At 40.2% G+C, this 25,988-nt stretch overlaps 1 protein-coding gene across 1 annotated transcript in view; it reads right to left on the reverse strand.

Annotated features, from left to right (window-relative positions):
- Positions 1–25,988, reverse strand: part of FNDC3B (fibronectin type III domain containing 3B) — a gene marked incomplete at its 5' end in the record, with an annotated part of 152,763 nt that overhangs the window by 37,904 nt on the left and 88,871 nt on the right. The window contains 11 exons of the mRNA XM_080349549.1: positions 1,474–1,579; positions 2,413–2,531; positions 3,024–3,095; positions 3,645–3,783; positions 6,299–6,385; positions 6,975–7,149; positions 9,258–9,382; positions 16,931–16,984; positions 17,323–17,461; positions 20,188–20,247; positions 22,470–22,627. Coding sequence (XP_080205675.1) covers positions 1,474–1,579; positions 2,413–2,531; positions 3,024–3,095; positions 3,645–3,783; positions 6,299–6,385; positions 6,975–7,149; positions 9,258–9,382; positions 16,931–16,984; positions 17,323–17,461; positions 20,188–20,247; positions 22,470–22,627 — 1,234 coding nt within the window. The remainder of the gene's footprint in view (positions 1–1,473; positions 1,580–2,412; positions 2,532–3,023; positions 3,096–3,644; positions 3,784–6,298; positions 6,386–6,974; positions 7,150–9,257; positions 9,383–16,930; positions 16,985–17,322; positions 17,462–20,187; positions 20,248–22,469; positions 22,628–25,988) is intronic.

Raw genomic sequence — 25,988 nt, forward strand, 5'->3', positions numbered from 1 at the left:
CCAGATTGCTCAGAGCCCCGTTCAGCCTGGCCTGGGATGTCTGCAGGGATGGGGCATCCACCACCTCTCTGGGCAACCTGGGACAGTCTTTCAACACCCTTGTGGTAAAAAATTTCTTCCTCATGTCTGGCCGGAATCTCCCCTCCTTTAGTTGAAAACCATTACCCCTCATTCTGTCGTAACAAGCCCTTCTAAAAAGTCTGTCCCCATCAGACTAGGTACAGGACTGACATTTTTAATGCAAATGAATAAAATTAGCCTTAAGTCTAAACATTCAACAGGTCAGATCATCATGTGGAAGAGCAGCAGTTCCCTCCAAGGTGATGATCTTTTCCCCTGGGAAGCTGTGTTTGATGCCAGGAGGTGCCCAGCTACTTTTTAAGCAGAAGACGGCAGCTACCATTCTCTTCCGAGGATGAAAAAAAGGTATTCTGCTTCTTTCCCACAATATCAAAGGTGGTGTTATGTGCAAAAGAATTGGTCAATGAGGCAGGAGAAAAAGTATAGAAAGCTGCACAAAGTGTGGTTCTAGTGCTGAATAAACCCTGTCTGAGACACAGGCAAATTAGGAGGCACATGGTGGGTGTCTGACCCAATCCTGGCTGCTGGCCATGGCCTGAGGTGGGTCATGGACACTCCAAAACCACCACTTACACATGAGATTTCTGGCAAAGCCTTATTAAAACCCAACAGAAATATGAACAACTGCCATCCTCAAACTTAATTAGTCACACCGTTAACATCCATGAGATTCCAAATCCCTGTACAATGATCTAAACCCTGTGCTTCCCTTGGAATAATGGCTTTTTGGGAAACTGAATTTGTTTTCTGTGCCTGTATCTGTTTTGTTGTGGCACCTTTTTCCCTAGGATAATATTTGCGTGTTATATTACAAGCCAGTACCACAGAATCAACCTGCCTGGGTTCTGAAAAGCAGTGCTCCACCAAAGGGCTGGAGTGTTACACAAAAAATAACATGGTATCTTGGATGAACGGGGGAATTTTTATACTGGTTATGAGATATATTTGCCAGTTAGAAATGGTATTGCTCTAGAATTTAGCTTAATAAACCATGCCATAAAGAATCTTAGATGCTGCAAGATTATCATAGTAAAGAAAAAATCTGTTGCATACTGGCATGTACTTGTATTCTAAAAAGTGCATTTTTGAGAGTTCAGAGTCATGTCCAAATCCTTTGCAAAGTTAAAGATGTCCAACGGATTGCGTGCATTATGCTGCAGATCAGTGTTTGAATGCCACCCAAAATCCTCAATAAGTTCTAACTTGGATTTCTGAGAGAAGTCCTACATTAGGAGTAGCAAAATTCTTCTGCTAAGCCAATATCGCAAAGGACAAAAAGATCTTGAATCACACAGTGTTTTTGTAATGAAAGGACAGATATTCTAATACAGCTGATACTTTATAGCAATTGAGATCCAAAGTATTGAGCAGTGAGATGCTCCAAGGCCTTACCCCACTGCAGCTGTACTTCTTTGTGCTTTGGCTTCCCTAAAACCCTTGGTGGCCGGCAGGGACCTGGTGCAACACTGAGCGTACGGACCGGTAAACTTTCAGAGCACTGGAAAAGAAAAGGAGCTGAATCTAGTCACCCAGTACAAATACCTCCTATAAAGTGAGGAATGATTAGAAAGTAGCACAATAAATTGTTTTCTACAGTAGACATTTACTAGGAATTTATATAAATTGTAAAGGATAGGAAATGCTCTCAAGCATGTTACTTACAAATGCAATTAATAGAGTTCTTTTATTAGCATCCTCAAAACTGTAGCACAGAAAATTCTGATGTGGGGTTCTTTATTTTAGTTTTCCTTGTTTCTAAAATAATATCAAGTCCTAATCTACACAATCATAAAAAAAAAAAATCAAAGGAAGGGGAGTAAAAGTGTAGGTGCTGAAATGATTTTAAATCGAAGAAGGGAATGACAGGAATCAGTGACTAGAAAATGGAATCCAAGAATTTAAAGAAGAATTCAGCCACATAAAATGTAATTAACTGTTACAACAAACTACCCCGACTGCATCTTCACTCACCAGCTTTGACCAGTACAGGCTCACGTACATGAGAGTCTGTGGCCTTTCTCAAGCAAGTGGCCAGATCAGATAAACATGATGGTCTTTTTTAGCGTAAGTATAAATAACTACAGATCAGTTCTGAGGAAATTGAATCTCACTAAGTTGCAGTTTGCCTGAAAAAACCCCATCAAGTACACATAGAAGTTTTCTAAAATTGAGCAACTTGCAACACAAGATTAACTGCAATCAGTGTAGTTTTACTGTGCTACGGGAAAAATATTCACCTTCATCTTAAAGCAGAAATCTTTTTACCAAAAATAGCAGATAAATCTCTGAAAAATATAAACCCAGTAGTCCTTACTGTTAAATAATACTTGCCTGACTGTGTCCACCAGTGCTGATACAGCATGCCCGGAGTTTATACAAAGTGCCTGGTTTCAAGTGAGTACAGGTATATTCTGTAGCTGAACCACTATATGCTACTTCCCATTGATTTGCTAAAAAATGAGATACATCCAAGTTTAGAGAAGTGTAATTCAACAAGTTACAAGTGTCTAGGAGGAAAGAAAATTCTTAATGTTGTTTCCACAAATGATATACTTCAGGAATGTCATTAGTGTTAATATTACTATGAGTATTATTCCCCCTTAAAGACATACATACATGTAGACACATATACATATATACTTACAAAGATAAATATTTCTAAAATATATTAAAAATATATAATGAAACAGTAGGTTCAGTCATATAACCTAGACTTTCACCAGTATTAGAGAAAAAGAGCATACTTGAAAAAAACACAACAGAACCTCCCCAAAATCCAACAAAACTATCCTAGGAACCTTGCATGTGTTAAGACTGCAAGTACGAACTCTGTCTCAATCAGACATATAGTATTAGTGCTTTAATGATAGTAACAATAACAGGCCAAAGTGTCAGTTCTTATTTGTAGTAGTCATAACGGAGACAATTTGTTTCAAGTTTACCTTCTGGACTTCCTTGAGAAATCTCCAGGAGATACTTTAGGATTTCTGAACCACCATTATCCTGGGGAGGATCTAAAAAAATAAGGCAAGTTGTTAGTAAATCAAGATTCAGTGAAATAAAACAAAAAGATTACAGAACCTGTTTCTGATTCTGTTCCTTCACCTTCACAAACTCCCCCACACTAACTGCACCAAGGAACTTCTAGTAGAAGTTAGTTTTCAGCGTGAGTCAGAATAATGTGCCTCTGGATAATGATGCTACAAACAGTATGTATGGAAAAAGCACTGAAGGAGGTGCAGAACGGAGGCTTGTCCCGTCGATAAAGGAAGCATCTGGATGATGTTGCAATGGGACAGGAAATAGGAGGTGAAAAGCATGAAGATGCACTTGAGTGCCAGTTAGCCAACAAAAACATTTTTGATTCTGAAAACATAAGAATCTCTATACATCTTTCAAAACATTAAAAAAATTAAGTTGTCAAACTCTCCAAACACGTTCAACTTTGGACCGAGAAGCAGCACGAAAAAAAAAAATCTAAGTTCCAATACATATTTACATAATTTTATTTTAATTTATTATAACCCAAAAAAGCTCTATTACGACAAACTGAGCTGGCTTACCCCACTTCACACTAAAGCCATGAGATGTTATTGGTCCCTTAATGACGGGTCTGGTTGGAGGTCCTGGCCTGTCAGGGCTTGTTGTACAGACCAGCACTTCGCTGGGAGAACTCCTTCCTTCCACGTTAGAAGCAAACAGCTGAAACAAAACCACAAGTTCACCACTGTTTACTGTAACTGCTTTTCTGATAGTTCTGCAAGATACTTCTTTTAGTAATTGCACAAATATAATTAATCTGGAAAACATGTCACTTCCCAACAAAGTAAGTGGGTTTCTAATAACAGATATTAGATTGTCACATTGTTTCTTAACAAACCACATTGATTTTCCCACTCCCTTCACTAGCAATAACTCATGATATGTTTAACATAAAAGCACTTCTGTTTTTCCCTTTAAAACGAAGTCACATGGCAACTTGCAGTTATTTACTTGAAAAGGATGAAAATAAAAACAATAACTATGCTATTTTTGCTTCGGAGTTATTTCAAATTGCTATTTAAAATAAATTACTTCAGAGTATCAATATTCACACAATTAAAAGCTTAAGTAGCATGACACGCAAACAAGAAACAAGTAATCTACAGCCACAGAAACCAGCATACTGCACATAAAGTAAACTTTCTCAGCCAAATCCTTCATCTCCACTCAAGAACACCTTCTGCTGACTTCAGGGAGAAGGTTGCTGAGCCAAGAGAAGACATGAGCACCTGGCCAGCAGACTGTGCAGATCAGGATCGCACAAGAAACCCCAAATGGTCCAATGTTTTGTGGCTGCTGAGAACTGTATTAGCTCATGCTGGTCTCTGGGACAGAGATCTGCTGCCAAAGAAGTGAGTAATAAAATATGTATTATAATTGCTAATTGTAAGTATAAGCTAGCAGGAACTTTTCCACTTGGGAAGCTCTGTTATTCTCAGAATTTCTATCCTCTAACACAGGCGTCTGAGGAAAACAATTTGTAATATTTAAGGCCAAAAATGCAATTGAGGTTCTCTAGCTCATATGCTTGCTTTAAACAAGACACTAAAGCCAGGATCAACTCCTGTGTCTCATCTCTTGGTTCTTCTCTGACTATTCTCCAATTTAAGACATCTTGCCATGAACACCAGAGCGAGACAAATATCCCAGTAACAGCTCTAAGGGATCAGTGTGATCTACAAACGTAATACAACATTTATAAATTCCCTTATTTATACAGCTAAAGATTGTACTAGCTGGCAAGAACTGAAAATTCATATTAAATTGATTGTTCAAGCAGAATCTTCAACACTTTTACATTGGGAAAGCCATGGCTCCGAAGAGTCCCCCATCATCTTACTAGGAATAAAAATAAAACTTTGCTTCCAGGTCATTGATAATACTATGAAATAGTATATACAGCAGCACTGCTTTTTGTGGAACCTCACTCAAAGCAGCTATTGGTGATTCCCTTCTGCACTGGCATGTCAAACATTTCAGAGAATGAAATTTCAGCACCTTGTCGTGTCATGTTTGGTATCATTTGCCCTTCTGTGCCAAACCCTCACTTGGTACCGAACAAACGCCTTTACAACAGTGTATTACACTACCATTGTCACTTTAACCAACCTTTCTTTCATAAAATGTCAGCTGGGTGTCTCCTCCATAAGCATACATTGTCATGAATTAAATTTCCCCCTTAATTCTTTACTATTAAGAGTGTTCCCCAGAGAACCGTATTGTGCCAAGGTTAAAAGACAAGCCTGGAACTTGCCAGATAGACCCCATTGTGAGTTTTAAAACAGTGCTGTGATCCCAGGGTATCTGCATTTGGGGAAGGATCCTCAAAACTATAAACCAAAACAAACAAAACCAAAGTTCCATAGCTAATTAATGCTGATCCATGTGCAACAAGGAAATGTGTCAGTACTGTGCCAGATCAGAGATTTGTTTGTGGCCAGTGACATAAGTCTACAAGTTTGCTCTCGTACCAACGCAGTTGTGTAAAATTCATGTATAATTTGAAAGCAGGGCTGCAGAGAAGCACCAACCACCATTTTCCTCAGACAGCTACAGCAGCTTTTACAATGCTAAAATAAAAGGCATCTCTAAGCAACACCACAACTTTCCTATTTTTTGGGTTGTTCTTCATGCAACTTCACAAGGTCTTCTGTCCCACAAAGGAACATATGCAAAGTTGTTTCTGAGGATTTAAATGAGTCTTTGGGTAAAGTTTTGTTTTGTTGCTCCTGAATATACTAAAGACCTACAGAAGCCAAGTGGTTTTGAAGAGACACAAACCGAAGGCCCCTGATCCATGGAAGGAAGCTGGGCTTGCTGGGCTCCTCACAGCATGTTCTCCATTCTGTAGAATGAGATAGGTTTTGTGACCACACATGAGGTTTTGGGGGAGCAATACAGCCAACTACAACCACCTCAGACCCTGAGCCACACTTTTACAAGATCATGCCTGATAGTATATAGTACCAAGAACCGTGCCTGTTTCCAAAAGGCTGAGCAATGAGCATCCGCTGTAGTAAAAGTAAAAAGACAACTTTGGTTTAATATATTAGGTCCAAGATACATTTTTATTTGATAGCTCAGTTTTTCAGGTAGTACTAAGAAGCCCCTACAGTGCCTGGAAAAAACCTAACACAAAAAACACTATGCAATGACAAGAGGAGAAAGATTTTACCCTGAATTTATACTGTGTGCTTCTTTGGAGATTCTTCACAGTACAGGCTTGCTCCTCTCCAGTGTACTTTGGGTGAAACATGCTATCCTAGAAAAAAAGAAACCCAAACAAATTCCCATAACTGAGGAGTCTGAGAAAATGCTCTCTGTAATACCATCTGTAATGAGAACATGTTATAGCAAATGGATTTTATAGTTAAGGGCATTATTATTATTATTATTACTATTGCTACTACTACTACTTTTAAGCTGCAAGGCCACAAAAGTTTTCCTTATAGAAGGATGGTGCAACTGACCTGAATAATGCAATTTTGCTGTAATATAAGCACAAAACCAATCACAACAGTTTAACATGTTACAGAAACAGAAGCTACAGATGACAGAATGCAAGCGCACAACACAGGGGTGAGGACACGGCAGACTGAACTAGTTAAGCTGCCCTGCACCTTACAGACTCTTGAGAAGCTTTGTAAAGGAATCATGGATGATGGTATGAATTTTTAGCTAAGGATCCATAATTCTCCTGTGGAGCAGAACAAATCACATAGCTTCATCCCACCAGCATTCCTAAAAGACCCTCTAAAGTAGCAATCCACAATCTTCTCAGTGATCTTGAATTAATAAATGAAAACTCAACCTAAGTCATGCAGTATACATTATAGTAACACTGTGCTTACATTATCTTCTTCCTGAATTTCCAGGGTGTAGGAAATCACTTCTTCTGGTGTACATCCTTCTACCTTATTCCACTGCAATGCAATCCATGTAACACCGGCTCGAACAAGCCTTGGAGCAGCAGGAGTCTGAGGAACATTACCTGCAGTGTAGCATACCACCTCTTGGCTGTACCCACTGCACAGGAACAGAGAAGGAGACAGAGGAATATTAAAACAAAACAAAAAATTATCAATCAACCAACAAACCCCCACCTCAAACCAAACCTCAGTGTACAGAGAGAAATATTTCACATAACGCTAAAATTGCCCAGGTGGAAAAGATGTGCACCAGTTAGGAAATGCCAGAACTAAGAATAGAAAAAAATTCAGAATTATACATGTACTCACAGTCATTTTTACAGATCTCATCACAATAATATTGGAAAAAATAGTATTAGATTGACTCAAAAATATTCACTTAGTGTTAATTGTGAAATACAGTAAAATCTCATTTAACAAAGGGGAAAAAACATAAGAAATAAAGTCCCAAGTTTTCAGCTTCTGGATGTTGAACTTGAGATGATGTTTCCACGTGCAATGTTTTAAACAAGAAGATTTGGGTGATTTTTCAACTCATAAGAGCTCTCAACTACAGGTAACGTTCTTGCAATTTTCAAATCTCCATTTCCAAAGTTCAAATATATTTTGCTCCTTGAAGTCATTGTATGAATTTAACACACACAAAAAGCCACATCTCCTTTTTCTGAATCTTCTGTCTCAAAAATAACATATTGGATGAAATATTCTTACAGTTAAAAAAAAAATCCACCTATAACTAATGCCCAAACAAGACAAAAATAATCCTAAATAGTCCACAAGCATTACAATCAACCAAAACCATTTTATGACATGAAGATTTAGATGACATTATCATGTCATAATTTTGAGTGCTGCCTATAAAACAAGCTATGTACTTCTGGTGCTTATCTTCTAGATTAACACAAAGCAGCTGACCATAAATACAGTTCTTAGTCCACTCCCTCCTCAATAGCCTAAGAAAAAAAGAGAGAAAAAGAGAGAAGAGCAAAATAAAAAGGGGGGAGGGTTGAAGCATACCCTAAGATATTTTTAAAATCTGGAATATGGTAAAAAGAAGAGATTCCAAAAGTGGGAACTTTGCAGAAAATTGGCAGTCCCCTTCCATTTACACTCAGCAGCTCCAGCTCAAGTCTCTCTCTCCCTCTCCCCAGTTCAAGAGACCAAAGGAATCTTGCAAGAAGTTGTGTATGTGAACAGTCCCGGCACATCTCAGAAGGAAAATACAGGAACGTGAATAAAGTAAGTTTTAAAAGCTGTGTATTATTAAGAAATCTGTGTTTTGGAAGAGAGAGCAATACAGGAATCTCCCTCAGCAAAACATATTGTCATATACCACTAGTGTTTCTTTTTCTGTCCTTCTTATAATAATGATTAGATCCTGTTTAGCTAAGAAGGACAATACAGGAGTACACAAGAGCACTGGATGTTTAGCTTCTTCACAGCTAACTTTTCCTGGCCTATTTTCCTTCCGTGAGCAGGGCAGCACCAAGCCCCTGCAGCACGACGTCTCTTTGGGCACAGTCCGGTCCTCAGCTGCAGAAACATTAGCCCAGTGCTCCCTCGGAGCTCCCTGAGGATTGCAGTAAGTCTGATTTCTCATCATCTTCATTTGAGTGCATCTGTTCACGTGTAAAAAAAGTAAAACTTGAAACCCATCTAGCCGAGCCCTTGAGTGTGTTTGTCCTCTCTCAGTCCTGGCTCTCTCACCCCTATTTCCCACCCTGCCAGCCCTGCCAGTCCTGCTGAAGAAGGAAGGGACTGTCCTGCTGAAAACAGACAGAAGGGCTTTGCTTTAAACCAGAAAAATAAATATATCAAGATTCCTTTCAAAATCTGTAGGTCAACTTCCTCTTGCTTGTTTTTCTTGGTTCACAGAGGTCTCTAGTGGTAATTTCACATAACAGACGTATTCTTTTTGTATTAGGAACAGACCACAAAACATCATTTAACACCTCAAAAGGAGCTCATCATCTTCGGCTAATCTCATCATGCTGAAGGTACCTGGCGGTTCCCCAGGAGGTGAACCACCAGGGAAGGTGTGACTTTAAAGCAGTAACAATAGAGTAAATGTCAGATATTTAATTCAAAACCATAAAGAGAAAACACAAACAACCCCACAGAAATCCCTCTTTACACTGTTATTGGTAGTTACACTTTTCAACTACCATGTTTTCTCAAGAAATTGCATACCTTGGCATAACTTACCTAGTACCAATGTCATTCTGAGCTGCTAATCGGAAGGTGTAACCCAAAGCCGGACAAAGCTTAGTCAACTTGCAATGCTTCTGGCTTCCAAAGTAACATTCTCTGAAACCACTGTTCCTCTTTCCCTAGAAAGAGAGCAATCTGTAATCGGATAGCTATGAAACAAAATAATGCAGTTCTTATTTTAAAAAGTGCTGTTAAATTATATTAGAATTAGATGCTTTCATACAAGCACTGTGCAAAGAAGCCTGTGTAGGACACTGATAGCATTGCTCTGCTACCTAAAATAATACAGATCAACAGTCAGCCTTCTGTCAGATTCCTCCTTTTTCTAGATTATCTCCAAGAGATATCTACAGCTTCTGTCAGTCTGCTTGAAATGCAGTTTCTCCTACTACTTATTAACAAAAAAGCATGCAAACTAAGGCTGAAATTCATCTCCGAATTGATGCGGTCACAGGCGCACAGGAAAGCTGCAACCAACATTCCTTGCAGGTGCTGCCCTCTGCACCTCGAATCCCATGTGAGCCCTCCTTGGTCCTGAGAAATACTCCATATCCCACCAGAGGGCCCTCACTGCCCATGTCAACCCCATTGCTGTGCTCAGAGGGACAAGCCTGGGACAACCCTCTGCTCAGCCCCGTTGCCGCTGAGGGCAACATTGATCCAGTTATACGGAGGAATATTTGACATTCCGGCTTCTGTCCCTGCCTGCTCAGAGCAAGCAGCATGTGGCGAGCAAAGAGGGCTTGTTGGGAAGTTTGCAGCTTGGTTAAGAAACTTGGATGGCAGAGCTAAGTTTTACAGGAGGTTCACACATCAACGTGACCTGGAGCAATGACGAGCCCTGACAAAACCAAACCAGGGCAGCAGCAAGAGAGAGTATCGAGACACCTCCCTGGATCCCAAGTCCTCGGGTACATTAAGTATAAACCAGCACAGCCAAGGACAGGGACATTGAGAATTTCCCTCCCTCCCCACTACATTTAAAATAAAACCAAACCCTTTTCAATCCAAACTGATTGGGTAGGAGTAGTTACATTTATACAGTCCTAAAATTACATTCAGCCCTTTGAAGGCAACCGTGAGGCTGACATGGCCCCTGGTGAAAACAAGTTTGACACCCCTGCCCTACGGTAAAAACAAAGCTGAGCTTTTTGCAGGACAGAGACCCCAAGATGACAAAAAACAACTGGTATCAACCTATGCTACACCTGGGAAGTGGTCACTTTGAAATCTTTCAGGAGAAAGGGCCTGGGCTGCTCAATTCTACACAAATAATATTCACCCGATTTGAAGCAGTTTAAAGGAGGCTTAATTTCAAAACGTGAACGCAAAATTAATGGACAGTAACATTAGAGAGTACCCCAAAGCACACCAGAAGAGAAGTCAAGCAGAGTACGCTCTTGGGCTCAAACTGGTGCAGGAGATAAAGTTATACCCATCTCCTTATCCTCTTCTGGTGCCAGAGCTCTGCTATGCCATTTATTATTTTTGGCATCTGTCTCTACAATTTTTAACTTTTATTTTATCTTGGTAAAATTAACATCTGCCCATAGACAAGACTACTTACTCCATCTGATGGACACCGGCTTGACAGGGGACACGCTGTTTCTACACATAAGCAGACTATCAGGAAAATTATTTCTACAGGTGTCCCTCAGTGCAGCCAACAGCCTCACCTGCTGCCTCCTTGAGCTCTGCCTGTCCTCTCACGCACCGTTCTTCTTCTGGTCAACACATCACTTCATCACCAAACATTTCAAAAATGCCTGAGTAGGGCACATGTTTTCCACTCACTTGTTCTCCAGTCCCTATCAATTTCTACAACTTTTCACTCAGATCACAACACAGAAGGAAGAACTCCATAAAATGTTTGTTGTAAACCTCCCTACTCAAACTCTCTTTTATACCTTTAGATGCATTAAATTATTTTTTCTCTCTAGCTCCTTAATGACTTCCCCACTCTCAAGCCACTTGAAAACATTTGATCTCTTTTTGTTTTCTGCTTAAGAAAGTACTTTTAAAATATTTTCCTTATGTTTTTTTTCTCTCCAAGAGAACAAAGTGACCAAATTCTAAGCATGTGATTAACAAACAGACAAACAGCAATGGGTTGCTAAAAAGAAAAGGCACAGAAAATCTCACCTGCAGCACAATGCCTGAACTGAGAGCAACGGACCAAGGAAACTCCAATTTGTCAAAGTGGTGAGTTAAACTTTGCAGAGATTGTCAAACATTTACATTATCTTCAACTTCCTAACAGTACAAATTCTGATATTGTATATATTTATCTTCTAGAACTGGTATGGTACATTCCCCAGACTCACTCAGAGACCAAGTGGTATTCAAATTACTCAGACTGGCTGGTATTTTCGATTCTATTGGCACTAATTGGAGAGGCTGGCCGATATTTCTAATTATCCTGGCATTAATAGCCTGGAAATAGTCTCTCCGCTCTTTCCCTCCCAAGATTTATAAAAGCACTAATGCTGGCATAATTATAGACAGGAACAACTGGCAGGCTGGTACTGGCTGCCACCCAAGACTTTTACAGCTTTCCCAGAATCCTTCTCCTATTCTTTGTACACTCAGTATCCAAGTTTTAATCCTTTAAATAATGTTTCGTAAGTTGCTTAAAGTACAGTGTATCATTTCCACAAATATTTCTAATCCATGGATTTCAGAGGCAGAGCAGACACTGTCTGATTTCTTCGCTAGCCCTGCTTTCCCTGTTCCTCACGAGGACCTGTGATGATCAGGACTTGCCTGAGGAAACAGGAACAATTCAGCTCAACAAATCCAGTAGAATTTGCACAATACTACAACACAGCATTTTAAGACAATTTTTAAGAGTTTTGCTTGCTATTTCAGCTAAATTTTAAGCTACACACTCACTCAAAACAGAGTGTTTGTCTAGGAGATGGCATTTATTGAGCCAGGGGTTATGAGATTTTAAACAGGTTTTGTTGAGTGCGTTCCCTACAGCAGACCTAGTAAATAAACACAAGAGAAGGAAGGGGCCACTGCAGGTCCAGTGGATGCAGAACCACAGCACGGTCCTTCATAAGAGCTCACAGCAAAAGCTGCCAGCACCAGATCTGCAACCAGGAGGGAAGGAAGGGAGCAATCGGCTGCAGGCATCAGCTTCTGTGTTCCATTCACATGGGTAACAAAAAGCAACAGACTGATATTCAATCTGACACAAAGCTGTGGCGCAAACTGTCAACAATTACTGTAACACACCCTAATATCTCTGCAAAGCACTTACTGTGCAGGCTCCTATACAAATGACTGAATTTTATACATATACAAACATGTAGAAGACAGAATGCGATCTATGAAACACCCTTAAAATATGCACAAAAAACAACTTTATCCAAGACTCTCCTCTTGCGTGTCTCCTAGAAATGACGCAGGCATTGAATAGATCTAGAGGGCAGAAAGGTGAACATGCACAAGTCCAAGAACAAGCTTTTATTCGAATTCTGGTGGAGTGTCACTGAGATGCAAGACACAGATTGTCAGTGAGTATAAATGAGCACACCTCTGCTAGCCTCAAGAAGCCTAAAGCTTTGTGGCAGAACAAAATTGTCTCAATTTATCTATATATTAACTTAATTTTTAACTCTCCATCATCAAATAGTGTGGTATTGTATGAGTTTCTCTCTTTAGCAACTTAGAATGAGATGCTTACTGGATCAGAATTAAAGGTGGTTTTGAGTTATATACAAAGCAGCAAGATACATCACATGAAAGGGATGTCCTCATCTCTGGCCTCCACTTTCCCATAGAGAGTGAACAGGACACTCTCACTATCCAGATGCACAAGAGAAACATTTATTTACTACCACTTAATCACAGAGTGATAAATTCACATCTAATTAGTAACAAAGGTCTGATTCTTACAGCAATGCCAGCGGCATTTTTGAATGCAGTTACAGTTAATTGATTTTGATGAATGCTGCCATCGGCAGAAAGCATCACCTCCTTTACAGAGATGTTTTCTGTTTGGTATAATTTTAAGACTGTTTTTTTCTAATTAGCCTTTTACTTGCGCTGAATAATCATTCATGGCACAAAGTTATCAATTGCCTAGTTCAGGTTTGTAAGTTCAAAGGGTTTGGGTTTGTAAAGCTCATAGAAAAAGGGTCAGAAGGTAGAGTTTTCCTTAATTACTACTTCTAACTGATTCTATTTTCAGACTACTGTTGCCAATCGCAGCACCTGAGGTGCAGGCATGTCCAGATCCTAATGCATTCCAAAACACATGGAAGGCTGATCCTAACTCCTTTCAAGTCAATGGAAACTTTGCTAGTGTACATCCACTTCATCTGAGTGATAATTCACTGAACTGATTTCTTACTCTGCTGTTAAATAATGAAGATCATTCTCCATGCTTCTTATGCATTTTAGGCTAAAACAGTTTATTAGGAAGACATTACGACTGTAATTCAAAGACCTACTTCAGTACTGAGAAAGAAAGTATTTGTGTTTTCTAAATAATGTGTAATGCCAGTCATGTTACGAACAATTTAATTCAAATGACAGGGAAAAATGTGAAATAACAGGAATAGTTTTATCTGTCAACTATTCTGTTTTCCAGAGTCTGCAGGTCAGATAAAATCCCCAAACTCAGAACTAAAGTAAAGAACAAGAAGTTGGGTAGGACTGGCACATCTTAATCAGTATAACCTTATCTTCATCAAAGTAGGTCAGAACACACCACACCTAATTCCAGTGAAGAAACAAAGGCCACTCATTTGTGTTTCATCTAAAGCTTGTCTAATGAGGTCCCAGGAAGCCCCCCAGCACCTCAGCTCTGTGGGACTCCCCAGCTGCAGCCACAAAGAGATGAGATGCTGCCCCCTTGCTACAAACTACAACCTCACCTAATCCTAGGGCTGTCAAACATGCCGCTTATGCTGTTGTTTTACAGCAACTATTTATTTTTTGCATATACTAGTGATGCCATCTAAATTCCTGGCTGCATCGTAGATGCTATAAACTATGACTTTGCCTTCTAAAAACCCAAGGAATGAGTTGAGATACTGTTGAGCATCTGACATGCTCCAAGATCTGAGTCTCCCCTGAGAGACAACTCATCACGCACCATGTGGAGCCCCTGCCTTGGTGGGAATGGATGGCATGGCTGGAGCTGAGGACCATGCCAGGGTGCCTGGGACACAGTGGGACCTGCTGGCCCCACCACCTCCACTGCTCCACACGGCTTGTGCGCCTGATGCCAGCTTTGTCTCTGCGGTTTGGGGCTGCAGCCTTCGTGCAATGATTTTCCACGATCTGCTCATCACTTCTGTGCTGCAAGGGCTTCCCATGGCTCACTCGCACGCTGTCCTTCCCTAGGAAGGGGCTCAACTTCTCAAGGCAAACTGCCACATTAGGGCGTTTTTCTAACTACCATCAGATAGATTTCTTGCTCTCTACTTGTGCAAAGCCCCCTCATCTTCGAAGCCACAATTTAATTTCCTTCTGATCACTGATTTGCCGATGTTTATATTTTATTCTGTGCCCTGTAGCTAATGACTGTTGCTCTAGCTGAGATCTGGCAGAGCGTTTGCTGCCGCCTGGCAAGTGTTCTCTTCTTCCTTGATATATTTATTTCTTGATTTCGCCAGGACACAGTGTGGCATTGTAACAAAGTTGGTGCTTTTGCTTACGTGGCGTTTACACAACCAAGCGCGAGGGAACAGGGCATTGCAAGTGAATTCTCTTCTGTACTTGGTTGCCGTAACTCCGGTAGCTAACAGCACACTATGTCAGAGCCACAGCTTGCAACGGCACATGAAAAATCGCGTGGAACAGCTTGCCAAGCTCGCTGTCGCAGGTAGATGAGGCTCCTGCAGATGCAGGCACAGCCAGCCTGTATCTTCACACTTTGTCTTTAATAAGCTTCAACAGCAAGTTTTAATTCAGCAACTCAAAACTGCGTTTCTGTCTCATATCAGAGGAGTGTGTTTTTCAGCCAAGCTACACCTGTGGCATTAACTCTCGCAATACCAGACAACTACATTTTCAGTCAGGAGTCATGTCAAACCATTGAAGATGTACCAAAGTAATTTCTGCAGGGCCATTATTCTTTCATCTTTGCTGGCTAGCTATCCACTGGGATCACAGATTTCAGGACTGCAACTGAGAAAACCAGGTAATTAAAACAGACAGGCCATGGGAATCAGATGCCTCCATTTTTCCCCATTGGTATATGAGCTAGCCTACACCAAACAACTTTTGCCTTGTGAAAAACAGACATCCTAACAATTCTTTCTGAAGCTGAGACTGTAGGGATATACTCAGTATTAAAGGCTTTAAAGGACAAGAGCAGAATTCTCTTACATACATCCAAAATCACAGCTAGGCTCCATGTGGACAAAATTAACACCAAAAGAATTTGCACTATATTAATTGTCTGTTGTTCGTTTTTCTTCTGACAAAACTTTTTGTTGCTTCCCTTCCCTTTGCAGGCTGGAATCATGCACGTTTCCACTGCTTCACTGCTCAGTGCTGTTACATTGCCATGGCTCCCAAGTTACTGGAAGCCTTGCAAGAAATCACAACTGGAATGGGATCATCCTGGCCCATCCTTTTGGAGAAATGTCTTTTTAACCTCCTTTTTCAGACCTCACACTCTGATTTTTTTCTTCTTCACTAATGACCTTTCCCCTTCCATGATGCTGAGAAGGACAGTAAGCAATTCTGAAATTACTGTTTAATTTTAGTTCACTTCAGTGGGTTTCTCATCATATAGACCCCCTTGCTGCGACACTGCACAGTGTTTGCATAGTGAGTGGTTCCAAATATCCAACATGTAGCAGGATGATCTGGGAACACGTTACTAGTGAAATGAAGGAAAACAATTCATAACAGAATATTCCCTTTAGGATATCAAGAGATGTATTTCAGACTGTACAACTAAACACCCTTCGCACTCTTCATTTCCTGACTCATCACCTTTTTTTCTTTACATGTTGCCCAAGCCTTTTGTGTCACCCAATACATATTTTTTTCCTTCAAAGATGATATTCACTGACTCATGCTTTCCATGGAAATGTGGCTTGCACAATGGAAAGGAGGCAGAAAGGACTGGAGGGAGGAACCAGAACCTACCCCCCAGCAGATCTTGCTTTTGGCACTCTCCCCAACAGCACACTGCTCATTAACCATGTAAGATCTTTGGGACAGAGAACTTATTTCCTTTTGTGTCTGGAAGGAGACTAATTGCCACTATGTCAAGGACACCCTGAACACATTCTCTGCAAGAGGAGCTGCAAGATGATGCCTTTTCTCCCTTGAGGCAGGAACAATGTTTTATTCTGCACTCAGACAGCATCCAGAAGAAAGAGATCACAAACTCAGATGCAAGTAATTAAATAATAAATAATGTTAATCAAGAAATGAGGTAAGCTAAATGAGCAATAAAAAGTTATATTTCAAAAGTACAGAAACAGAACACTGCCTTTGCATAAAATATACTGAATGAAAAGTCCCCCCCCCCGCTGTCCCTTTCACCTTTCCAACTCTTTACCTAAGGCCATCAGGATTTCATTTGCCTACTTCTTCTCTCCCCTGTATGTAATTATTTTCTCTTTACTCAGCAAATCCTTGTAAAGTCTGAGTGCCATTTATTTATGTATTTATTTCAATTAGTTACTACTTACCTCATCCCACTCTAGAAGGTAGCTGGTGATTTTTGAACCGTTATCAATGGGTGCCTATGAACAAAAATAAACAAAAGGTGATTTTGGGGAATAAGATAAAACTACTTCCCCGCAGGCAAATGACTTCAGAGTTTAAAGAGAAACCAAAGCTTAGGGTTTGCACACAGCTTGGCATCCTCTTAACAAATACCAAGAAGAAGCTGGACATAATGAAAGACATACATTTTAAAACTCAAATCAGTGCATGGGGAGGAATTTGTCAGAGTACAGCATGTTCAAGTCCCTTACTGAAAAAACAACTGTCTGAGCTTTCAATTATTTTCAAAGGTTATTCTCACAGTCAGTAAACTCTATTTTTCACTGCTTTCTTGCCCGATCCAAACATTACCCACCTTCCATTGTAAGGTTAAGGAGCTTTTGGTCCTGTGCGAGGGTTTGGGTGGGAAGGGACACTCTGGTGCTGCGCTGTGAGTGGTGAAGCTTACTGGCTCTGAGCAGGATCCCTTTACTGAGTTGTACATCGCATATACCCTGGAAACAATATTCAAATGGTTTATAAATTTGCTGACAGTCACAAGATGAGACAGCACTGCCTCAGCCTCACATCGGCTACCAAATGACAGATTTCTCACAGACCAGGGGCTGTCATTGCTTCACTTGATACAAGTTTGCAAAAAAAAAGAAAAAATTCACAGCAGAAGAGGAACATCAAGGTGTGTTGTGCAAATATTCCCCTAAACCACCGAGTAATCATCATTTTTTCTTTCCGCATCTATTTCCTTGCCTTTTGCCAGACTTCCACACACTGTGCTAAAATCCGCTTCACAATACAACAGAAAGTATGATTTCATGAGGAAAAGGTATAAACTTCAATGGGTGGTTTATAATACATCTGATTTGCATGTACCATGTTGAGTGGTGGTAACTGCTGGTCTCCTTCCATGGGTACAAGCTTCTACAGAGCTCAGGTGTCAACACTTAGTGGACCTCCATGAATTAGAACTAACGCAGCTCAGGAACATTGCTCTGATAGACTAAAAATTTTCTAAGAAAATTTGATTTCAGGCAAATCCTCTATATCAGCACAGAGGGGGATATACAATACCAAATAATGTGGGAAAGCAAATACAATATATTTAAGCACTTCCTCAGGAGGTGTTTTTCTCTGAAAAATTAATGGTGTTATTTTTTCCATTCACATTTTCCATGCAGCGAAAGAAAAGTGCAGATTGGAAGTCTTCTACTCAAAAGAAATGTTCAAACCATGACCAGACGGTGACCTCTGAGCTGGCTGTAGCTATTGTGTATTTGAATGAAGAGTTTAAGAAAGGGCAATTTCTAAAGTTGTTTTCAGTAGATAAGAGTAATTTCTGTATACTGGCCACCTACATAGAATCAGACCTTTCGGGGGAGGTTCACAAGAGCTGCTACAGTGCATCACCTGTTAGCAGTCTGCAGTGCACACAAATACAATTAATTGGGTCTGCATCTGGCAAGTAGTGTGTAGGTGTGCTGGACATCAGCGTAGCTAAGCATCAAACACACCACCAGGGAATACAACCACATGAAAATGAGCTTAATGAGCATCTTCTGCAAGTCACTGAAACACTGAGCCAGTCGTCTCTGAAGGTACCAAAATAATACAACTTGAAGAAACGCGGGAGGTAGATTCAGAGCGAAACAGGTTGTCCTGGGTGCCCAGTGGGGCAGATCAAGCACGAACAGCTTGTCTGTGGGAAGACGAAGCCCTGAGAGATGCTGCCAAGGTTAAGGAGACCCAAGGCGATCTGTCGAGTAACTGTTGGTCTCATAAATCTCTTCACTTAACAGATTTATTTCTTCACAGTCATTATCCATAACAGTTTCAGTGGCGAAAAATTGCCACGGAAAACAAACAGCCAGCCTTTTCAGTGTCAGTTCCCTCCACTACAAATACATGCTGCTGCTTTTGAAGTCTGACTTTTATATTCGGCAGTCACTTATTTTTAAAGAAAAGCTATTGCTAACTGTGCACAAACAATCGATAATTTGGCAAACCTGCAGGAAGGTGGAGTGAGCTGCAGGCAGGGAGAAAGAGGTCAGCCATGCCATGGAGCAAATACCCCCAACATCCCGAAAAATGGCACAAGATCGCAATGCCACGTTGCACATGGCGACCGTGCTGCTGTTTGAGCTGGTGTGGAAAGTCACGCTCAGATGCTTAGAGCAGGAACTGGGCAATGTTTTACATCCTCCTCCTGCTCGCTACGATCGGCCGTCTGCTCGGGCTGGGAGCCTGGGTCTTCCACTTATTTACAAGAAGTTCCTTCTGGTCTTGTGCTTGAAAAGTTCATTTTAGGGCTCTGCTAGAAAGTATCCTTAAAAATAAAGAAGTTACAGTGCCAAAGCAAGGCAGGGACATTTTGGTGTTGGGTCATTCTTATAGCTAAGATGCAAAGTGTTTGTTCTTTCAAGTTTTACAAACAGTAGCAGCCTTGATATGAAAAAGCAAGCCAATCCTAGCCTTTGTCTGGAAAAACAGAAGGAAACAATAGACATGAGCGAAAGGATTTTTTTTTAAAAGGATATTGAGCCTAAGTGAACAGGATGTGAATTTTAAGCCTTGGTTCCTAAGCAAAGTCTTTAAAAAAAATGCAACGCGAGCAGATAACACCACAGACAAAAAACATCCGGGAGCAAAACCAAGAATCTGTTAATAAACGTGTAAAACACCTATTTTAGAATCAAAGAGGAACATGCTCCCAATGTATCGAGACAGGCCACTGTGAGTTTTATTTTTTTTTTTAATAAATGCTGAAATTACTATGGCCTGATAGATCTGTAATCAACAGATTTACTTCACGAAGCAAGGAGTATTTATGAAGAAACTGTGCTGGAGTACTTTCCGTGCCTGCACACCTGTGTCACAATAACTGAAGAAACACCAGTTGCTTGAGACAAATTTTTAAGAAGCTTGAGGTATCCCACTTTTATACACAAGCACTTCCAGGCTTATTATACAAAAAGAAATACAGATATGTAGATGTCTTTCTCCTCTTACTGCAGGAATGACAACATGAGAGAAAATGTATTGTTCAAAAAGCACTCTTGTAACTTGAAGTCTGAGATAAAATATATCAGAAAATATTTAGAAGCCACCAAAAAAACACCAACAGAGATGACCATGAAGTTCTTGAGCTACGCTGTACAGCTAGTGTAAAAACTTTCACATTTATTCTCATAACTGAAGAGTTTATCTATAAGTCACATTAACTCACCTGACATGATAATCTGTTGCTGGCCTAAGGTCTTTCAGGTTATATTCTAATTCTTCTCCACTGCAGGAAAAAAGCCCCAAATCAACAAATCAGTAAGTTTTGAAAAAGCAATATCACATTTAGCACAGCCAGTGATTTTCCAGTGACGAGTGACTCCCTCATATTATGATGTGAAAGAAGAAAAAAACATCTGAGCACAGGAAAGCAGTAGTAAACACTATACCAACAATCTGTCAACACACTTCATCTTTCTTGAAAACTTCATGAGACTGTGCATACGTAAGAGAAAAGTAGTTATCCCAATTTATACGGTGAACTGGCTATACAGGTTTATTTCAATGCTGTCCTTACATTTTGTTGATATTTGCATTAAGTTCAATGTGGTTTTCAACCCTCCCAGAGCTGGAAGGAGCAGAATTGATACATTGCTTTTATACATTCTGCGCATTCACTATTTCAAAATTGAGCTGCAGAGGAAAATGTATAGCTTCTTGCACAACCATTACATGTATTTGCTATCTCTTCCACACTCACACTGTGTGGACCAAAGCAAGGAGACATTTAATAAATGCCCTAAGAGCTGGACCCAGATCTCTTTCAGTATCAATAAAAGTAAAAGCACAGACTTTCAGACATTTTAGGAAAAAGCTAGCATATAATCTATTAATTTCAAATGTAGCCAGCATAGTTAGGGCCATCCTTTTTCCTCTGGTTTGTTTGCTGGTAAATGAGCACCGGGCTCAGTCATGTGTTGCCAGTTCTGTGAAGATTAGGGTACAGGTCAGTGCTTAATAAGTAATACCCTACTCACGTCAGTGCTTGGCTTGTTCAAGATTTTATTAAAATATGGGAAACAAGAATTTTCTCAGTTTAGCATAAAGAAATATTTCATAGATAGCTAGACAAACACAGGGAGATATCTCAAAATCAAGAACACAAAATCAACCAGAAAGCACAAGACTGCTGGGTTGTCAGAAATCCACCAAAAATCCTTATTTTTGTTATACAGTCCAATGCTGTGGATTTTTTTTTCCCCCCTCTGAAACGAGTGCACCTCCTTGCAAAGACAATATATTAAACATATTGCAGACTTTCTTTTGCCTATAGTAATAACGATTACCGCTGCTCGTGACGGAGCGTACCACATTAAGCTAATGGCTGTGCTCTGGCCAGCAGCAGGAGACAGATTACTACTAGCAGCTTTAAAACAGATGCACAACATTTCATAACACGGAGAAAATGTGCAGCCGTCACATCAGCAAGCACAAGAAGTTCTAGAAAGGCTCCTTTCCATTTTAAGAGCTCAGCGGCACACATTAACCTATAGAGATGCTCACACTGGCTCACAAACAGCTAGTGTAAATACCAGAAAAAAAATCAAAATCAGGCAGCATCTCCGTGGTTAACGTGATCTCTTTATATTACCCAGGACAGTTCATGAGATCTGCCTTCCACATACCAGGACGAATACTCTAATTCACAGGACATTTTAAGAAAGGAGACAGTTTGGTCTCAAGTGGTAATTCCATAAATGTTGTACCACCTGGACTCTATTTAATGAGATTTGGGAAAGATTAACTATTTCACAACAGCCAAGGTCACATCTCAAATTCTTCTATCCTAGACGTCATTAGTGGGGAAAAAGAAAGGCAAACACCATATGTACTTGATCACAGAATGAGCTCAGAGGATCACTGGAAGGAGAGAGCGAGCAATCCCTCAGAATCTTTACTGAACACTGCTGAGAGCCAAGTATTTGGGTTTTTCTGAGGAGCCTGTACAGCCTACTGATCAGTGTGTTCCCTCCTCTGCTCATTTAAGACACTACGAAGCAGAACAGCCCTCAACTTTTGCTCGCTGGCTCAAAAAAGCAAGCTTTACTGTTCTTAATTCTGCAAGTCCACACAAATTTAGCCCATTAGGAAGGCAGCTGTCCTGCCTGGTATACACAAAGAGGCTTTTGACACTTAGCGTAAGACAAAAAAGTAACCTTTTCATTGGTAATGGGAGAAATAGCATCATATGCAAGATCTGTCATGTGCCAGGGAGGTGGGAGGAGATGGCAATTAGGGACCTTGTGACATGGACTCAACCAGCTCCCTGAAGTTCCCCCAGCAAGGGGGGCTGATGGGACAGCAGGGGAGCAATTACAGGGTGTTCAAACATGACTTTTTTCTGCAATGGATGGACACGCCAACACACACTCTGAAAATCTCAGAGAATTTATTCCTAACAAAAAACACAATTTGAGAGCAACGCAAGTGTAAAAACAATGCTGTTACCTGTAAACTATCTTGTATTTTCCATCCCTTCCTTTATCTGATAAGGCAACCTCGTAGGTACAGGTGTAAGGCAAACCGTTGTTGTGTCTATCTGCATTTAGAAGGCCCGTGGGAGGTGACCAGGAAAGTAAAACTGTTCTTGCTTGAATATTTGTAACCTATAAAAGAAACATCAGTTACTCTGAATTCCAAGAAAAACACTATCCTTTAAGTATTTGCTTTTTCCTTGCGTCTTCACAATCCATTTATTGTAAAAAGGAAATTTCAGAGCTAAAAGTGAAAAGTAAAGAGTTAGAAATGGTCAAGAATACAAGCAAAAATACAGATTCATGGCATAAACTAATCTCTAGCAGATAAGGGATCCAGAGAGATGTCGCCCTGCAGTGAGCTGACTTGTCATTGTCTGGGCATCCAGCAAAAGATGCCTCACACCATTCTGGAGGTACCTGCTGCCATGACCTTTACCAGAAGGGAAGTGGAACAAATACTTTATCCTATAGATTGTTTTGTACACAATTACTTTTATAAAGCTTTTGTTAGGAAGATTATTCAATAAAACTATGACGGCTTTTTCAGTCATCCTCTTCCTTCTTGTAATTTGAAAAAGCAATAATTCAACTGCAAATAAACAAAAAAACCCAAACCCAACAATGAATTCAATCTGCAAGGTTATGCTGACTCAAAAGTATAAGGAGACTCACAGTAGAAGTTCAAACTCTCAATTAAAAATTACATCACAAATCGCCCACTCTGTGCAGAAAGAATGCATGTATGGTCTACAGTCACCCCTGGGCACAGCTCTGTAGCAACGCTTCAATGGCACATGGGTGAGGATTGTCTTTTAATTGAACACAAAAGAAATACCTCAAACCCCGGCACCAAAACAACTTTTATCACGCCCACCAGAGCAGCTGTATCGGGTCCACACAACTCCAGACTGACTGAGCTTACAGAACCAGCATCGCCTTCCTCACCGGAGGCATCGTTCACCAGCTGCACGTACCCACCAGCCAGCGAGGAACAAGAACACAAACCCCACACCACTGCCTCAAAAATAAACAAAAAACCACCACCACCAAAAAACCACCAAGCCAACCAAAAAAACCCCAAACAACAACAAAAGCAAAAAACCCCACAAAACATACACAACAAAAACAAAACATAAAATCCAATGGTTTCATTGGCTATCTTGGAAAGACAGCACAACATTTTTATGCACACCTTCTGAAAAGCCCAGGGAAGCCCCAAAGCCTCCATAGTCAAGCTCTCTGGAACAAACTCTCCACTTTTCATAATGAACACAACTGTTTCTTTCTTAATTGTAGCGAAAATGTAAAGAATATGTTTTAGCTAGCCTTCATGAGGAGGAATCAAAGCACAAGGTTTTCCACTTCTTTAATTCATTTCTCCTACACATCAAGTTTCACTGGTTCTATTATTTTAACACATTTTTCCAACACACAAAGCAAAATGTTGCTATTTTAGAAGGTGTAAGATGAATGATGCAGGTGCTTAGTTACACATTTCCTACACTTTTATTGCGACAATTGAAACACCTTACCCATAAATGATTTGGTAATAAAATATTAGCAATCAGTTTTCAGCGCTGCTTGTTTACAAATCTGGCTTCTGGATATCTTTAGATAATGGAGAATATTTAACTTCTCAGGTGAAAACTCATTGCCTCCAGCTGAAGAGCATTGCAACTGTTGTGTGTGATACCCATATATCAAGTAGATTCTTTCTGATCAAGTCATAAATCTGTTCTTAACAGACTGACAAGCAGGTGAAACCACGAAACGCCTCATCTCAACTAAAACACCACGCTCGCAAAAGTTAAAGATTTTGATTTATAGCAGCATACTTAAGCCTTGCCAAAAATAAAACCTCTGTTCAACCTAATATGAAAAATAAGTTGTAAGGCAAGAAGTTTTAAGCAGCATTAAACTTCTTTTTTTAAAAAAAACTCATAGAACATGCAAATTCTTGTATGAATTTTCATGCAATTTCTCGCTCCAGTCACATTTTTCTAATGCTATGATATCAATGTTTGTTTCAAAAATGTGTGCCGGTGAATACTGATAGTGGATTAGATAGCTTATAAGAATCCTGAATGATTCAAATACAACAGATAAGTTAATTTTTTGAAATACATATATATATACAAGTATGTGAATGAAATTGCGAAAAAAATATATTTAGAGCTATAAGTCTTTCATTTGAATAATATTTTGATCAGAGAACTGGATAGTAAGATCCAAACGGACTTTTTTTTAACATACACTACTCCTATGCCAGCTCAGCCCATCAACACACACTTGCTTTTATTATGGAAATAGGCTTGCATAATTGTTTTTCATAAATTCAGACAGACTTGGAGCTGGAGGCATGATATCCTGCCAATGTTCTATTGAAATGTTTTTCTCTATGACTACTCACAAGGACACACGTATATATTCTGCATACGGCAAAAACTCCGGGTTTTCATGAACTTAACAATCTGTGAAAAGTTAGCTCTTTCATAATTTCCTTAAAATAAGAGAAAGTACATTCTGGACTAACTGCTAGAAACTGTTAGATTATTATTCTGAAGTGTGCAGACATTTCCACACAGAGGATAAAAGTCCAAACCCAGTCGCTAAGCTGCTCCAGCTACACCATTAAGTTCTTACTGGTGCAGCCCTGAGGGTGGCTGCTGGCTGTTGGGTCCGCAGTAACTGCTGGGGGAGGTTTAAAAATCAACACCAGAAATCATTAAATACACTTCTTAGCCACACACAGCAAGTACACACAGCAAGTGTAGTAAAGCAAATGAGGGGTCAGTGCCTGTATGATAAAGTCGGAAAAGGCAAATCTATGCGCTCCCTGGGTATAGACAGCGGAACAGCGCTGTGCACGTCAGCACAAGGACTGGGAACGGATTTATTTGTACGGCTGGAGATAAACCTACCTGCTGCTCGCCCTCTAATAGGTTCAATATTGTATCACGTTTATCAGCCAAAGGCATATCTTTTCAATATCTGATTTAACAGCCAAAGCCACTGCTTTACCAAGGAACTCCTACCTGGCACAGGAAGCACTAGCTTTGCTGTGAAAAAGGATAAGTTAAATAAATGGGATTGTGATAGGCCGAGAATAGCAAGCAGGTACTCGCAAACCAGCTCAGTAGCTTTAACTCCAACTTTTCTTGCTTACAACAGGGAGAGGGAACACCTTTCAAAAGATAATGAGCAGCTGAACAGATCTGGACCAGCCATTTCCATGCCATAAGGATTATCAGGTCAGTGGGTTTAATGTCACCACTGAACTTCCAGACATAAATCCTTAGCTATAAGAAAAAACAGTTTATTGTTCATTAATGGTGCCCTAATTTCATCCAACCAAAATATAAGCGGCCACAGCACCTTTTCACAGGCTGGGCAAGTAAATCTTTGTGCTGCTTTCTAGTTACCTCAGCCTGTCTCACTTGTCCCCAAAACTGCGGTGCTCGCTTTGGACAGGACTGGCTCAGCCTGTTAG

The sequence above is a fragment of the Nesoenas mayeri genome (genome assembly GCF_963082525.1).
Source record: "Nesoenas mayeri genome assembly, chromosome: 9".
NCBI classification, from domain to species: Eukaryota; Metazoa; Chordata; class Aves; order Columbiformes; family Columbidae; genus Nesoenas; species Nesoenas mayeri.